This window comes from Chiloscyllium punctatum, chromosome 14, assembly GCF_047496795.1.
Source record: "Chiloscyllium punctatum isolate Juve2018m chromosome 14, sChiPun1.3, whole genome shotgun sequence".
Taxonomy (NCBI): domain Eukaryota; kingdom Metazoa; phylum Chordata; class Chondrichthyes; order Orectolobiformes; family Hemiscylliidae; genus Chiloscyllium; species Chiloscyllium punctatum.
Genome location: NC_092752.1, coordinates 28380232 through 28397705, shown reverse-complemented (window position 1 = coordinate 28397705; position 17474 = coordinate 28380232). Strand labels below are relative to the sequence as shown.

At 37.7% G+C, this 17474-nt stretch overlaps 1 protein-coding gene across 1 annotated transcript in view; it reads right to left on the bottom strand.

Annotated features, from left to right (window-relative positions):
- Nucleotides 1–17474, bottom strand: part of naa15a (N-alpha-acetyltransferase 15, NatA auxiliary subunit a) — a 100166-nt gene that overhangs the window by 25669 nt on the left and 57023 nt on the right. Inside the window, exons 5-8 of the mRNA XM_072584091.1 lie at nt 15501–15635; nt 6305–6458; nt 5553–5672; nt 4436–4531 (exon numbers count right to left, since the gene is read on the bottom strand). Coding sequence (XP_072440192.1) covers nt 4436–4531; nt 5553–5672; nt 6305–6458; nt 15501–15635 — 505 coding nt within the window. The remainder of the gene's footprint in view (nt 1–4435; nt 4532–5552; nt 5673–6304; nt 6459–15500; nt 15636–17474) is intronic.

The window sequence follows — 17474 nt, the reverse complement described above, 5'->3', positions numbered from 1 at the left end:
TGATACAAACATATGAAAAAGGAACAGAAGTATACTATCCAGGCCACCAAGTCTGCTCCACCATTCACAAAAATGACAACTGATCAACTGTGTTTTGAATTTCGCATTCCATCTGTCCCCAGTCAACTCTAATCTGCTGCCAAACAAGGATCTACCTACCTCTTCTATGAAGATATTCAGTGACATTCTTTCACCACATTCAGAGGTAGGGTGTTCCAAAGTTGTGCAACCATCAAATAAAAGACAAAGGTCCCCCCCCTAGTACTGGACTGCCCCAGAAGAGGAATGAATCTTTCTACATCCACTTTATCAAGACAATTCAGGCAAATTGCAACTTTAATCGAGTCATCCCTCACTCTTCTAAACGCTAGTGGAAACAAACCTGGTATGTCCAACCTATCCTTAAGTCAACCCATTCACTGCAGTTATCAATCCAGTTATGTCACCTCTGAACTGCCTCCAGCACATTTTACATCTTTAAGTAATGAGATCAAAACAACACAAAGTACTGAGACAGTGTCTCACTAATGGTCTGAAGTAGCTGATACATAATATCCTTCCTGGTGTAATGTTGAGATTGTGTGCAGAAAAGCAACTCAATCGTAACAACCGAATATGGTGCAGAGTTTTTATCAACAACTAACAATTACCAGAGCTCAAGATTAGTGGACAGGACCAAACGTGCAATGACTGACACATTATACCCAAAGGCTCATTGAACTCGCAATGAACAAATCAAATGTTATGAAAAATTCCTAAATTATTTCCCAAAGCCTCTCATGAAGATAGAATACAACACAATCCAAATGACCTCCAAAGTTCTCTCTAATCACAAAACGTAAGAGAAGCAGGCAGTTTGGCCCATCTATTTTGTCACTGTTCCTTTATTTATTTTTACATGAGCATTTGTGGCTACAGTGCAGTCTGTCCTTTCGTTCAGGTTATTCAGTTTGATCATAAATAGTTGAGGCTCCAGTCCCAATTCCTGTGGCACTTACAGGCTACTTTGGCAACCTGAAATTAAGCCATTTACCCAGATCTCTCTGCTGTTTGTTAACTAAATCATCTATTTATTCTAATCTCTCATCCTCATTACCATGAACTTTTACTTGATTCTATAACTGTTTGTGGCAATTTATTAAAGGTCTTTTCAAACTCCAAACACGCTAGTATTAATGGCTGCCCTTTATCCAACCCATTTCTTACATCTGTAAAGGTCTCTAATAAATTTGTCAAACACACTTTCTCCTTTACAAATCCATTAAGACCCTGCCTGTATTATGATTTTCTAAATGTTCTGTTACAACTTCTGACACTGGATTACATTTTCCCAATGATAGATAATCTAAATGACAAACTGTTAATTAGATCAACTGGTCTAGTTTCTTGTCTCTCCCTCCTTGAATAGTGTTATCATACTTGCAATTTTTCAACCTGCTGGGAATTTTAGATTTGGGGAAATTATGGAAAGTTACGGCAAATGCATCCAGTATCTCTTCAGTCACTTCCTTTAAGTGCCTACAATGCAGGCCATCACATGAAGTGGACTTGTTAGTCTTTAATCCCATTATTATTCTGATTACTTTTTTTCTCTAGCTATCTGGCATCAGATTCACAGAAGATGGATATTGTGAAGATAGATACAAAATACTTGTTCAAAGTTTCTAATATTGCATTGTTTCCTATTAATTTCACAGTATAAAAATGTATGGAACAAAGTTTAATTTAGTTAACTTCTTCCATATTATATGCTTGGAAAAGCTTTTTTTTTTGCATTTAGTTCTCGCTAATTTTCTTTGATACTCCAATTTCTCCCTGTATTTTTATTCATTCTTTGCTTTCAAAAATTTGACAAATCTTCTGGGCTACTAGTAATCTTCACAATAATGTATAAAATTGAAAGGGTAGATATACAATCTTTAAACCTTCTAAATTTACCCAATGATGGTGGTTCTTACTCAGATATCTTGAAGAATTAGGCATTCTCTTACTAATGAATCTGACTCTTTAAAACTGTCATGTAATGGCACAGCATACACATTTCAAAGGGACCACTTCTTGTACACAGTAATTTCTGGACTGCTGTATGACCAAGCAATCAGGAACATGGAGGGAACTCTAATGACCTCCTTTCTACTTCAGAAGATATTGGGAGTTTTACTGGGCTCAAAACATTAACAGTTTCTCTCTCTACAAATGCAACCAGACTTGCATTCCCTGCATTTCTTTCAGCTTTCCAGAATCTGCAGTATTTTATCTTTATCTGGTTTTGAAAGCCAGGCTTCTTAAATAAAACCACCAATAACAGATAATGGATCAACATGGAGGAAAAAAAAGATTTAATTATAACTAATCTGGCAGGTAGATGTCATCCAGTAACAAGGGTACATGAGTCAAAGTCAAGTGAGCAGACATTTTAAAAAAAATATGTTGACTGAGGCCAACAATCCTATTCCATGAGCAATGTAAAGCAGATTTTAAAAATCTAAAACAATTCTTTTCTTTTAAATCTGTCTCTATTTACTGCTGCACTCAATTATTAGGGGCAGCACGGTGGTTCAGTGGTTAGCACTACCACCTCAGTTTGATTCCCACCTTGGGAAACTGTATGGAGTTTGCACATTCTCCCACTGTCTGCGTGGGTTTCCTCCAGGTGCTCTGGCTTCCTCCCACAGTCCTAAGATGTGCAAGTTAGGTGGACTGGCCATGCTAAACCGCCCATAGTGTTCTGGGATGTGAAGGCTAGGTGCATTAGTCTGGGGGAACGTAGAGTAGTAGGGTAGGCGAATGGGTCTGGGTGGGATACTCTTTGGAGGGTCAGTGTGGAATTGCTGGGCTAAATGACCTGTTGCCACAATGTAGGGATTCTATGATTTTCATTGTTAGCTCTGTTAGGTTGTATCATTCTATATTTAAATTTTTTTTTAATATTTCACTCCTAGAGCACATGAATATCAGCAAACACAAATTGTTTTTAAAATTCAATTTAGAAAAATCTTGAATTAAAGAAAAATCCTCAAATTTGCAACTTAATTTATGGGGTTGCAACATTGCTCCCATTCATGGGATAGAGGCAACATTACTACTGCCATTTTTAGAAACCTAAACTGGATAAAACATCAAGGCGGCAGTTAACTGCCTGCTGTCAGAGCTTCTATGAATCTTAAAAGACAAGGACAATCTTCGTGCACGGGACCACTACTCATCTGCAAGTCTCCCTCCATGACACACAGAACTGTGAACTTGACTGTCATGAGGTGAAATTCTTGGAACTCACTTCCAAATTCTGAGAAAGTACCTATGCCCCAAGGACCAAAACAGCTCGTGGCAGCAGCTAATCACTACATTCTCAACAGTAATTAGTTATGGAAAATAAATGCTGGTCCATAATCCAAACAACCAAAGAAAAACAAAGAAAATAGGAGACTGTATGTGTAGCCCAATTATCGGGTCAAGTAAGCTACAAAATCAAGGTGAGTACTAGATCAAATTAGTCCACTTTCATTCATGACAATTTAAGTGTATTGTAGTTCCCCCCAACCCCCCCATACCAATGACAGATACATTCCAAGACCTACTGCGGAAGCCCAAAACCACGTATCGATGCAAACTCATTCATTTAAATGGGAAATGTACGTTCCCGGCAGCCTCCCGGTCCCCGGTTCTGGACGTTTCCTATAACAACATTCAGGCCGCCCTGTGTATCAATCCATTCCTTTTGAACACAATCCAAATCAACTTTTTCAGGACAAATTTTGAAATGCTGCCATATTCTACAAAATTTATCTCTACAATTCCAAATCTGTTTTAAACCATTAAAACACTTACAACACCTTAAAACAAAGCTAGACAGCTAACAAGACTTGTTGTTTTTCACAAAAAGAAACCTGCTCTTGTCCCAAAAAAATTGGAACAATTAGCCCAAGTGCAGCTCCTTATTTTCCTACTGGGTAATACATCGCCAAATTCCCAACATTGTCAATATACAGGCAGGCTATTAAGAGAATGTCAAAAGCACATATCAGCAACTGAGCAAAGTGCCAGAATCAAATTGATAGAAGGACATATAATACAGGACATATCATACAGGTCACTGCATGAAAATTAAGTCTTATTCTGAGGACTTGAATAATAACAAAATAAATTAAGGAATTTATGAAAACTATTCAGGGGCTTACAATTCCACATAAATATCAGCAAGGGCTCCATTTCACTTAAGGTAAAATTTGAATTTTTACTACATCAATTCCCTCAAAGCTGCAATGCTCTTTCTGAAACTGTGTCACTGTAATGCAGCCCTTATTCAATGAGTGTAATTATTCTGCTGAAGAACATTGTAATGAGGCATAAAATGTCCATATGTAGCAGTTAAAATTGAAGTTCTGAAGTAGCATTTTCAAAATGGAAAGATTAATGAAAATATAATTTCACTCACCAGATAAGAAGTTAAGAGGTAGCCTTCTAGGCACCAGCCCTTTAGGATACTTAGTCCAAGCATTTTCATAGATATCAAGTCTCTCCTCCACATTGACTACAGATCGAAATAGAGAAAACAAGTTAACAGATTTTGATAGATGGTAAATAAATCTGGGTGAAAAGTTGGGCACAGACTCTTCAATAGTTCAGTATTATCTGAGCAGCTGAACCATGAGAGAAATGATGTCCAGTTCCAGGTTGAGTTGATGGAGTGTAACAATCTGGCCTAGCACTTGTATTTGGTTGTGGAAACTTTAGCTCCATTGCATTTCTGATGCAACAAAACAGGAAAGAAAATGAAACCTGCAAGAGGAACAGAGTGGAAAGCTAACTCTTTCCACTTTTTAAAAAAAAAATCACTCTTTCCCTTCAATGCAAGCTGAAAATTACATCTATTAAATCTACTTTCCCTTCCTCTTCTATTCAATCATTTAAGTTCCAAATTACATTTCAAGGTACCAACTCAGACGATTTCCTCTCCCTCCTCAAAGACAAGCAAACTGTTCATAAGACACGACTGTCAACTATCAAAGGGCTGTGAAAGGAGTTCATGCAAGATAATTCCACTAATATATTCAGTTATGCTGTAGCATCTGAAAACCCTGCAAGGTATAGTACATTTCCAATGACAAAATGTTGAAGAACAAAAGACTGGTTCTTTACTTTGTGAGGTTAGTTAAAATTTTGCTTTTGGTATTGGCTCCAAAAATGGAGGGTGGAACTCGAATAAGGTTACCTGTCAGGAATTTATCACTATAACTTCATAAAATGACATCAAGATTCATTTAGAAAACAAAAAGTCTAGCCTTGCAAGCTTGCATCTCAAACTCAGGTTCTCTCTCTCTTCATGCGCTATAAAAAGCGCAACTCAGCAGGACCTTTTCTCAGCCAAGATCTGAAACTGGCTTGTGGAAAACAGAATGAAAATCAAGACTGCAACATTTTACAGCAAGATATAGCTGCATGGACAATTAGTTGGCTGGCCTTTGAAGTGGTTGGAGAACAGCACAGCAGTTAAAATCCATGTTCTATTATATTAGACATCTGAAGAGCCCACACTTTCACATATAACTCACCAGGCCTCAGTGCCTTTTCTAATCCTTCATAGTAGGCCCAGTTTTCAGGGTTTCTTTCCAGCAATCGTCTGTAAACCTCTGCAGCCTCCTTTAGTCTGTTCAGTTTTAACATTAGTTCTCCTGTTTTAAAACAGATTAGACATTACATTAAATGTTCAAGTATGAAATTACCATTAGACAGGATATATCAGCCAGTCTATTTTTTAAATTATGCTCACTCATTTTTGTTTCCGAACCTTGAAAATTTTGAAAAAAATGTATGTCCTACAAACCTGATTAGTGGAACATACACTGTAATTAGAGATTACTTGCTGTAATTAATTTTTGAAGACAAAATACAGTTGGTAATCATGTAGCTAACACAAGTTAATCAAAAAGATTATTCTGAATTCATATATTTGAAAATTTAAAGATTATACAAAAATTAAGTTTCCTAAGAATTTGTATTTTTTCCACAAAGATAAAAATGCTATAACATTTTTGATTGCATTAGAAAGAAAATACTGCCTTTAAAAGCTGAAATTTATGAAAATGGTTGACTGTACTTAATTAATTGTTGTCACCATTTGGCACATTACCCTAAGATAGCCTCATGCCTTTGGAAGTGCATAAATAGCAAGACACAGTATTAGTTTTTAACCCAAATACATCAATTTTAATTCAAATACTCATGATTTAAATTACAAAAAACAGGACTGTATGTAAACTTCAGCATTTTTACAAGTTGTGACAAATAGAAACATTTGCTCTACCTTGGCACTCCTCCACAGCCAATTTGTCACAAATTTGTTTCTCATGATTGTCGAGATGCTCCAAAGCCTCCTTATACATCCCTCCTTCCCGCAGTACTTGATTCTGGTAAAGTAACAGTTCACTATACTCATAATCAATTTTATCGGGAGAAGCCTATGAAAACAAAAGGGATCCAGTAATTCCTTTACCTTCAGAAATACTTAAATTAAGTTTACTTAAAAATAGCAACAGAATGTACTCCCACTCCCAACCACAAGGGAATTGTGAAAAAAGCAATGGCTGTACTTCATAAGAATTTGCTGCAAAGCATGAAATAAGCATTTTGCAATTAAAAATATTTTTAAGTTAATGTTTCCTTTACTTCATTCCTTAAAATTTAGTCACAACAATCTTCACAATAACTCTCACATTGCACTTCTCATCATACCTTGAGCTGAAGCCATGTGCCTGACCTAAAATTCAGGGCTTGTACTGGACTACAAATGTGAAGTCTAAATATGGACAGCTTTCAGAATTGGTACATTGGTACATTGACAGGAGTAAAATTCTACACGCATTTATAAGTCTATTTTCCAAAAAGGGCCGAAGTAGTTGGTGAATAAATCCAAAAGCACAATGTAACTATATATCAACAAACCACAATCTCGATTTTACATCTCCTAGTTTTATGAAGGAAAAACCACCTATGCTTTAAAGAAAAGACTGATGAGGAAAAAACTGTTTGATGCCAACATTTCAAAGGTTCGACAGGAGCAATTTTTTGGCTCCAATTTTCTTGGCCCAGGCCCTAAAACACTACTGAATTCTGCATCCAATCTTGTATCCCAGCATCAAGCACAATGTCCAAATATCTTTTACTTTTTTGAGCTGTAACTCACCACACATCCACCCTCAGGTCAGACAATGCTTCCTTGAAGTGCTCAAATGTCCACTAGGTGTCAGGCCAATGCTCCTACTTCCTTCTCTCAGTGAACCTAGCACACCTGCTAGTGTTTCTTGTTAACCTCTACAGTAATAACACCAGATCAGAGAGCAGGACGAATATTTTGGGAGTGCTTCAAAATACTTCCAGAACTTGGAATTCCATTTCTACAAACTTTTAGGTCTATTACTAATGATTTCAGAGGTAAGATCCTAATTTTAATGAAAACCTCAAGCAATTAAAAATACCATATCATAGTAGCTAGCAATCTACCCACTAATTGTTTTTTGTAATGCACAGATTAGTCGAAGTATGTGGCCTTTAAAACTTGTTGGAAGAGGACAGTTGTGAAGATTGTATTACTGGAAACTTAGGATGGAAAATATAATGGATTAAAACTCAAAAACTAGAAAACTAATATCCAATATAGGTAAATGAAATCAGGGAATCATAGATGAGCTGGATTTGGGTAATGGATAAGATGCAAGAATTTTGACAACTGGAGTTTACGCAGAGTACGGGATGAATGGCAAGCCAGGACAGCATTTAAAATAGCTGAATCTACAAATGGAAGAAGGTCATCATTTTAAAAGCTCAGGTTGGGAAGGAAGGATCTCTACCTTTCTACCTTCCTTTCACTAGGGTTTTGGGTCATCTGTCCAATTAATGGCTTGGTATCAAATATTGTGTTATAAGAATCTCTTATGGAATACCTTGGTACAGCTTGTGATCTTTAAATCTTATTTTATCGACGACATTAGTTCTTTTCTGTATTCACTAGAGCACTAATTTGTCAATAAAAGTGACTCACCTTTTATTGTTAAAAATTACACACCAGGTTATAGTCCAACAAGTGTATTTGGAAGCACTAGCTTTCGGAGCATGCACCTTCAAAGGAGCAGCATTCCAAAAGCTAGAGCTTCCAAATAACCTGGTGTTGTGTGATGTTTAGCATTGTACACTCCAGTCCAACATTGGCATCTCCAAATCATGACACCTTTTATTGAGTCAATATGCACAATTACCAGTGAAACAAAACTCACTTCCAAAATTGCATTCAATTCACATATAATAAACCACTATGTCACAAGCCCCACAACTTCACCTAGCTGAGATGCTCTACAGCATAATATTCTAACATTAATCAGCCAACATACATTACTTAAAATAGAAAGCCAAACTGTATTAAGAGTTGGACAAATGAATCACAAACAAAAAAAAAATCACTTTACAAGTCAGAGGGTGGGAAGTGGTATTCCACTAGGTTGGAATGCAGACCAGGTGGGAATCAGGGAGAAGCTGAGAACTGTTAAAGAAATTAACAGACAGAAGGAATGTGAGCCAAGAGCATTTCAGGTCTGAGTGTGGAACCAGAAGCAAGGAGGAAATAGTCATATGGGCACTATGGCAAAAGGCATTAAAGTGAAACTCATGAAGTTAAATATATGGGCACAACTTTATTAACATTTAGCAAGATGACTTTAAGCAGGCACTTGCTATTGAAGATTTTTTTTGAGACGTTGGGATTACATCAGCATCAGATTTCTCAAAGCCAAAAATATTTTTAAAGTAGTCACAGCTACAATTTAGGAAAAGCAGCAATGAACAGCACAATAAGATCTTACAGACAGCAATATGATAATGATTTGATTTTCTGCATTTTTGCTGATGTCAACTGATGAGTAAATAGACAATACAGCATTAGAAATAACTTTGTTCTTCAACAGAATGCAATGAGACTGAGTGGACAAAGAGCATTGCATCCAAAATAAAGCAAGGCACCGTCATTCCCTGAGTGGTCTGTGGGCACCAATCTACTTTTTTGTTCTTACATGCTGAAGCTGAAGCATGGAGGAACGATGCAGTTAAGGATACATAGAAAATAAAACAAAAAAAATGCAATCCTTGCTTAAAAGAGTAGACATGTTCCTGAAAATTATGGCTTTGAGTATTATAATTTTAATAGTCTTTTCAGGGCTCCCTCTCCTCTATTGCTTAGCATTTTCTGCATATGATGTCCCTTGCTTCAGAATAGTTAGATTGATTTCACAACTGCTTTCTATGAATGCAAGAGCATATTTACTTCATTAATCTTGCTTCAACAAGTCAAAGATTTTAAGAGGTTTAATATAAAATTTCACAAAGAACCACACCTGCAGGAGTGAAAACTGAAAACTTTCTTCAATGCTATGGCATGCTATTGGCAATTTACATTTACGCTCAATATTGGACTGGGTTTTATCAATGGCTCCCATCCTTGTGACGTGGCACACAGCCCAACAAACTGGCCCATTAGCCAAACCTGCAGCAAGGTTTGTAGCAATGGCCTGTCTAGAAGAGCTCCAAATAGGAAAGGTTTAGGCAATAATGATCAAAAAAGGAAGTCTTCCATGGCATCTTTCATAAACATTACCTTAAGGCATTTTATAGCTAATAAAGTACTTTAAAAGTTTAATCACTGTTTTAACGGAGCAAGATAATTAACTCACATTTTATTAGCCAACCTAAAATCACTGACAATCTAACGCAGGTGGACTGACACCATGCAATCAGGTTGGGCAGCAAAATGGTCTATTTATTCGGCAGTCTATTTAAAAATCAAACTACAAAGAGCTAAAGACCAAAATTACAACAGACATTCCTGATAAAAGCAGAAGTGTTTTTCAGCGAAACACAAATTTAAGCTCTCCAGGTATTAGCAGGAAAGTCAATCATCTGCACTCTAGCCAAGTCTTGTACTGTCAGTATTACAGATATTTCAATGCCGATTGCTAATTTTGAGAGCTTTTTTTCTATACAAAGCTGGCAGATTCATAAAACAATGACGCAGTGATTCTATTAAACAAGGAAGTTAATGCAGAGTAAGAAATTAGCCAACTTTAAAACGTTTGAAAGCAAAGAACAATGTTTGCCCCAAATGAGAATGTGTATAGGGTATAAAGCAGGCAGGAGGAGTTAACTTCTGAGTTTTGTAAAACAGGAGGTTCAGCTGAGCCTGACTCAGATCAGGTAAGAATTTACAGTTAACAATGGGGTGCTGTAGGCAAGGGTAATGGGTTATCAAGGTGGAAAAGCTGTCATTATGTAGAGCCATTTAACAATACTGGAAGCATTCAGTATGTGAGATCAGTTTAACAAGGTGAAAAGTATTCATTTGTGAAATCAGTCATTCTTTGTGTAACAGCAAATGACTTAATCTTTAATACTGTGACTCGTTGATTCTAATGGTCATCCAATTAATATGTACACTGCCTTATCTGTGTATGCTTCACCCTGTAAAATAACTACACAAGTTCATTGAGAAACTGCTGTTCTGGAGAAGACCGTGAACTCGTGTCTCTGTACACATGGGCGATCATTCTCTCTCCCGTTAGGGCCCAGAATAAAGATAAAGGAGGTAAAACGACACTGTGTCTCTGAGCACTTCGCTTTGACTGAGGCAGGGAAAAACAAGATGACACAAGGATTGAAAACTAGGCACAGAGCAAAACATAACAGCTAACAAGATATCCATAATAACAAATAAGAATTTTCTTAGAGATTAAAGGAATAACATTCACAGTCCAGGAAGAAAAATATGGCACACAAGGGCAAGTGTCAGACCAAACTCATTATTAGACCACTGTAGTGGCAACAACAAAGTATTTTAAATCTGCATTAGAAATCGGAAGACAACTGGGGCTTTTTGCTTCTTCCATGGGATGAGAGTATCACTGGTTAGGCCAGTGTTTGCTAGCAAGACCTAATTCTCCAGAGAAGGTGACAGGGAGATGTCTGCTTGAATGGCTGCATTTCATTTGGCACAGATGCACTGGCAGAACTGTTAGGAAGACAATCCCAGTGATAGAGAAAGAACAGGTACGTATATTTCCAAGTTTGGATAGGATGTGGTTTGGAATGGAAATGCAGGCAGTCGTGTTCCCATCTATCTGCTTTGTTTCTCCTTTTTGATTTAAGAGCTCATAGATGTGAAGAGTGTAAAGGGGGATTAAGGAGTTGCTGTAATGTAGTTTGTGGCAAAAATGGGCAAACACTTCCTGACATCCATCAAAAAAATCACAGAATCCTACAGTGTGGAAACAGGCAATTCAGCCCATCACGGCTACACTGACCCTCCAAAGAGTATCCCACCCAGACCCACCCCCTCCTTATAACCCTGCATTTGCCATGGCTAACCCACCTAGTTTGTACATTCCTGGACACTATGGACAATTTAGCATGACTAATTCACATACACATCTTTGGACATTATCTGATTTTAATATCTCAGACATTTCATGAATAAAATGCTTTGGAAAAAATGGGAAAAACAGACTTAAGGTGGCTAGTGGTCACATGACCAGGTTATACCAAGCTTATGAAACAAACTATGAACAAAGTTTGGGAGAAGATTTGTAGCTCGGGTGCTCATTGTTGTGGTTCTGTTCGCCGAGCTGAGAATTTGTGTTGCAGACGTTTCGTCCCCTGTCTAGGTGACATCCTCAGTGCTTGGGAGCCTCCTGTGAAGCGCTTCTGTGATCTTTCCTCTGGCATTTGTAGTGATTTATATCTGCTGCTTTCAGTTGTCAGTTCCAGCTGTCTGCTCCAGTGGCCAGTATATTGGGTCCAGGTCGATGTGCTTATTGACTGAATCTGTGGATGAGTGCCACGCCTCTAGGAATTCCCTGGCTGTTCTCTGTTTCATGGCTAGTTGGTGACATGACCAGCTATCCTTAGTAGCCACACATTCAGATGACAAGCAACATGAGTTCGACTGGGACAACACTACTATTATAGGACAAGCCAAACAGAGAACAGCCAGGGAATTCCTAGAGGCGTGGCACTTATCCACAGATTCAATCAATAAGCACATCGACCTGGACCCAATATACCGGCCACTGCAACGGACAGCTGGAACTGACAACCGGAAGCGGCAGAGACAAATCACTATAAATGCTGGAGGAAGCATCACAGAAGCGCTTCACAGGAGGTTCCCAAGCACTGAGGATGTCACCTAGACAGGGGACAAAACGTCTGCAACACAAATTCCTAGCTCGGCGAACAGAACCACAACAACAACAACAACGAACAAATTTCACTCCAAGTCAAAAGTGCCGGAAAGCTATAAAATGGCACTGAACCTCATGTATCTGTTTGTTGATTCAGACCTTTTTGGAAGTTAATAAATTGCAGTGACAGGTGCCTACAAACTATCCTGTTTGAAGAAACTAAAATGCTGATCATGAGAACAGATAAGTGAAATACATTCCCAGCAACAGCTTTTGGGGAGTGCAAATGGACATTATCAGCAGATTTGGAAGATACTCTTTCTTCTCAATTTTTCTTAGGCTCCCAAAAGCAGCATCTCGTGGTAACTGGAGAAATATCCACAAAATCAAGGATATCTACAAACTTCACTACTGCTCAAGATAAAAGATATGAATGAAATACTATGATCTTCTCAAAACTCGCAAACCACGATCTGGGATTAAATCCTCAACTCAAAGACCCCAAGGATTTTTAAAACTGGGTGTTCTTGGTGCCTCTTTTTGCACTAGACAGGCTCCTCCTTTTAAATTTTATACTTCTACTATATTTGTGTCTGTGTTTGATGTGTTTTATTATTTATCCTTGAGGCAAGTAACAGATCCTCTTTCTTTCAATCAATCACAAAACGCTTGCAATTGGACTATTTCTTTTCATCTAGCAAACTACATTCTAATTGACAGCTGTAGGACAAAAATACTTCAAATACTGTTTCGTAGGCTGCCAAGACATTAAAAAGAGGGAGCACTTTTGAAAAGATTAACCCTCCTCACTCGGTCATAGTCTTTTTTTTTGAGGCATACACATGGGTCTTCTGGTGCAATGGTAGTGCCCCTAACTCTAAAGGCTTAGATTCAAGTCACACCAGTGCTTGAGGTGTGTAATAACATAACTGAACAGGCTGATTACAAAACATCTACTCACTGTTGAGGTTCTTGTGATGCAGTGCTACTGCTCATATCTCTTAACTAGGACAGCTGAGAAGAGGTTGGGGGTGAATCGATCAGGTGAACTGCTTTGTCCTAGACAGTGCCTGCTACTGCACCATTCCAGACAAGAGGAAATTAGCTCATCACACTTTCGGAATTTAGAATGGAAGTTACTCGTTACAAAATAGCATCTGACCTATTATTGCCATAGCATTCAACTAGCTGGTCCAGTCAGCTTTGTGATCAATAAATTCAAAAACCGTAATGCTGTCAAACATCAAGGAGAGATGGAAAATTCCTGTCGTAGATGGTCTTTGGCTGACACTTGTGGCACATATCATTCTGCTTATTGGCGAAATCTGAATGCCATCAGGTATTGGTGCATCTGAGGAATCATTAATTCTACCCAATGTCGTGCAATTATCAGTGAACACTGCAACTTCTGACCTTGAGGAGGGAAGGCTATGATCAGGCATCTGAAGATGCGTAAAAGTTAGAACATCACCCTGAGGAACTCCTGCAGCAATGTCCTGAGTTTGCTATGACGGCCTCCACAACCATGTTTTGTGTTATTATTTCAAACAGTGGAGTGTTCCCTCAATTAACAGGTCAGACCTGGTTCAAGGCAGTTTTAATATCAGGTTGGATTTGATGGTTTTTTTTTAAAGAGCAAATTTTCCACTTTCAAAAAATACCAGTTCTGAAGCCTTCGTGGCTTAGTTAGCTAGGTCTCAAGCAAATTACTACTGCTAGGTTGCTGTCAATCTTCATAGTCTTTATTCTATGGCTGTATCCAGCGTTTCAGATGTTTCTTGATGTCATCTATAATAAATCAAAATTGGATTGAAGACTAGCATCTATGGTGCTGATAAATGCAGGAGATGTGAAGATGCATCGTCCATTTGCCACTTCAGGTTAAAGGTGGCTGTTAACGCTTCTGTCTTGTCTTTTCCACTACATGGAGACACTGAAAGATAGGTCAAAAGCTGATTTGATTCCATACGAAGTACAGAAATGGCCTTAAATGTTTACTTCCAATCTGTCTTCACTCTGTAGACAGTGCATAAACGATTGCACTGAAAAGTCTACAAATCCAAGCCTAATAGTGCATTTGATAACTTAGACAAGTATTGCAACAACGATCAACATAAGCTCAGCAATCTGTTGCCTTCCCTGATCCGTGTAGATACACATCAATGAATGGTTGCAGAATGTTTTGGTAGGGGAAGTGAAACAGCCTCAGGTCATGGTCAATGTTGGAAATAAATGTAAAAAATTAATCAATTCCAGCAACTACAGAGGTTAAAGAATATTTTTCCAAGATGACAATTTCTGGATAACGCAAATACAGAGTAACCTAGATTATCCAACATTCAAAGAACCAAATTTCAGATTATCCAAACAAGATTGCACGGTTCTAATGCTTGGCTAATAATGTTATCCGGCATTCAATTAACTAAACAAAATACTCCTTGCCCATGTCCTTTGGATAATTGAATTTCTTCTGTATCATGTACTAGTTTACTTATAAACAGTAAGCTGAAGCAGGTTAACGTGTGACTGGAGAAAGGACACAGGGATTCTGATTCCTGGGGCTCAGTTCTGGGACACAAGTATTAACAGGGATGGGACAAAAGTCCACACTAGAAGGTTAAGTAGTAGTATGGGATGGTCAAAACTAATATGGAAGGGAGAGAAATACTGAGATGAAAGACAGCACAGGTACGAGGTGCACAGAACTGGGAGAGATAAACATGAGAATACAACATAATTCAGAAAAATGAAGAATTGGGATGTGGAAATGTGAGACGCATTAAACCATTGTAAATGCACATATTGTACAGATGCATTGGCAGGATATTAACAACAAATAATGATCATGGTTATAACAGAAGAATCTCAAAAAAATAAATGGCATTTAATATTCCTGGCTGCATTTCTTTTTACTAATTCATGGAATATAAGCGTCGCTGACAGCATTTATTGCCCATCCTCAAATGACCTTGAGAATGTGGTGGTGAACTGCCTTCTCAAACCACTGCAATCCATTTGACATAATAGACTCACAATGCCATTAGGGAGAATTGCAGGATTTGGACCCAACAACAGTGAAGAAACAGCAATTTATATCCAAGTCAGGATGACCAATAGTTTGAGGGGAACAAGTCATCGTGCTGTTCCCATGTATCTACTGCTTGTGTACTTCGAGATGGCAGTTGCCATCAGGAACATAGGGCAGGGAAACAAAGCTGTTTGCTGGGTAGAATTTAACAAATTCTATCAAACACTGTCGAAAGCTATGAGCACACTACAGCATACCTGCTGTGTCTTTCTGAATTCTTCAAGAATTTTTGAAGCCATGTCATAATCTTCCAGTAAATGGTATGCAATAGCATAGCCAATCCAAGATGCTCGCTGAGCAGGGCGAAGCTGAAGCAACTGGTACCTGGTTTCCTGAAATGTATCAAACACATGGAGGTCTGTGGCTTGTTATTATTAAATTATATGAAAATACAGTGCTTTTAAATTTATAAATTTGCGTTCAAGTTGAAAATTTTACAAATAAACAAAGATAGTGTATGGTTTTGAACTAGATTTCAAGGTAACACAAATATAGATACATTTGCCATCAAGTAATGGCTAAAGTAGCATGCTTTCTCCACGTTAATTTCTTAAAACTGATAGAGGTCACTGAGGTCAAATAATAATACATCCCCTCTCCATAAGTGATGCCTGAGAGACGGAAATATTTTCAACACTTTCTCTTATTTTGTCTTAAACTTAAAGCTTCATGTGAGGAGAATATAAATTCCCTTCAGTAATGGTACTCTAACGTAATGTAGATATAACATCAACAAGGAATTTTACACTAAGAGGAAAACATTTGAACACAGTCAGTAAAAGAAAATAAATTAAAAGGGAAACAATTCAGTGCTTTTTTCTACTTCCTGGTTTGCAGTCAGAGAATGTGGATGAATTTGTGGCCAATGCCACTACTATGTGACGAATCACATATGGGTGCACAAAATTGGGAATCTATTTTTAAACTTGCATCCAGGAGCAGGTCTGGACAATCACGAATAAAGTAACCATGACCAAAGAAATAACTAAATTTTGAAGAAATTATTCTGGGAGAAAATTGAAAGTCAAAGGCCTTGGATCCAATTTGTGCCCAAAAATTACGTAAAAATAAAGAAACTTTGAATTGCTTCAATTACCGTCAAGAGCTGGTGTGGCATCACGGGTGCAACTATGCACGCGCAGATGGATCACAGCGGCCATATTTAATGGCAGTGCCGATCTCCTGCGTTGGGAACATACACTCCGTGAGAATATTTCAATGTGACTGACTGCTTATTTTTTAGATGACATCAATATTGTAGGATATAGAGATTAGCTTCATTTGGGACAGAAACAAACTAACAAAGTGAAGTCTGCACATCAGAGATTACAAAATCCTCGTGGGCAGCTTTTTTTGATGTCAACAACTGACAACTGCTAATTCCAACCCATTCCCTATAACATCATTTTCTTGCGGGCTGACGGGTTTTCTACAGCCATTATTATCTGGCATGTGAAACAATGAAAGCTCTGTGCCATCTTGTACCAAGGAGGCAGCATGCGCAGAAGAGTTTTTTTTATTTTTATTTTTTCTTGAATGTGGTGACCTATCTTTAAGTACTCTTCCATCTACGCCTATAGATCTTAAGGCACTTGAGAATTTAAATGTAGATAGTAGTTGTTTATGCTCACACTTAAGAATTTGGATTATTGCCCCACCCACACTCCTTCTAGCCTTGGATATATTCTTAGCCAAAGAGCAATTAGCTCACTATACTTTAAAATTAAGACTGTTGTAATCCATATGACTCAGTACCTCTTCACATGGTGATACATTCTAATGACACAATAAAGATGCCCCCAAAACAAATGCTAAGAAAATTCTACATCAATGGATAGAACAAATTTAAATGAGCTTTGTGACATTCATTAGCGATAGAGTGTGAATATGATACCTTCCAATGCCATTCATTCCATAGGAGGACAAGACAAAAAATAAACATTAATTATGCATAATTTTAAAAGTTTTTCTGCAAAAGAAAAAGATGAACAATATAAAGCTGTATGATATTTGTAAAAATTACATATGGCTAATGAATTCAAGAATACGTTTGCTCAAAAATATTATACAAGTTATTTAAAAACAGGCATTTTGGTGTTATTTTTCAACTTTTATTTATGCCATTCTACTGTCCTTTAGGGAAGGGAACTGCTGAGCTTACCTGGTCTGGC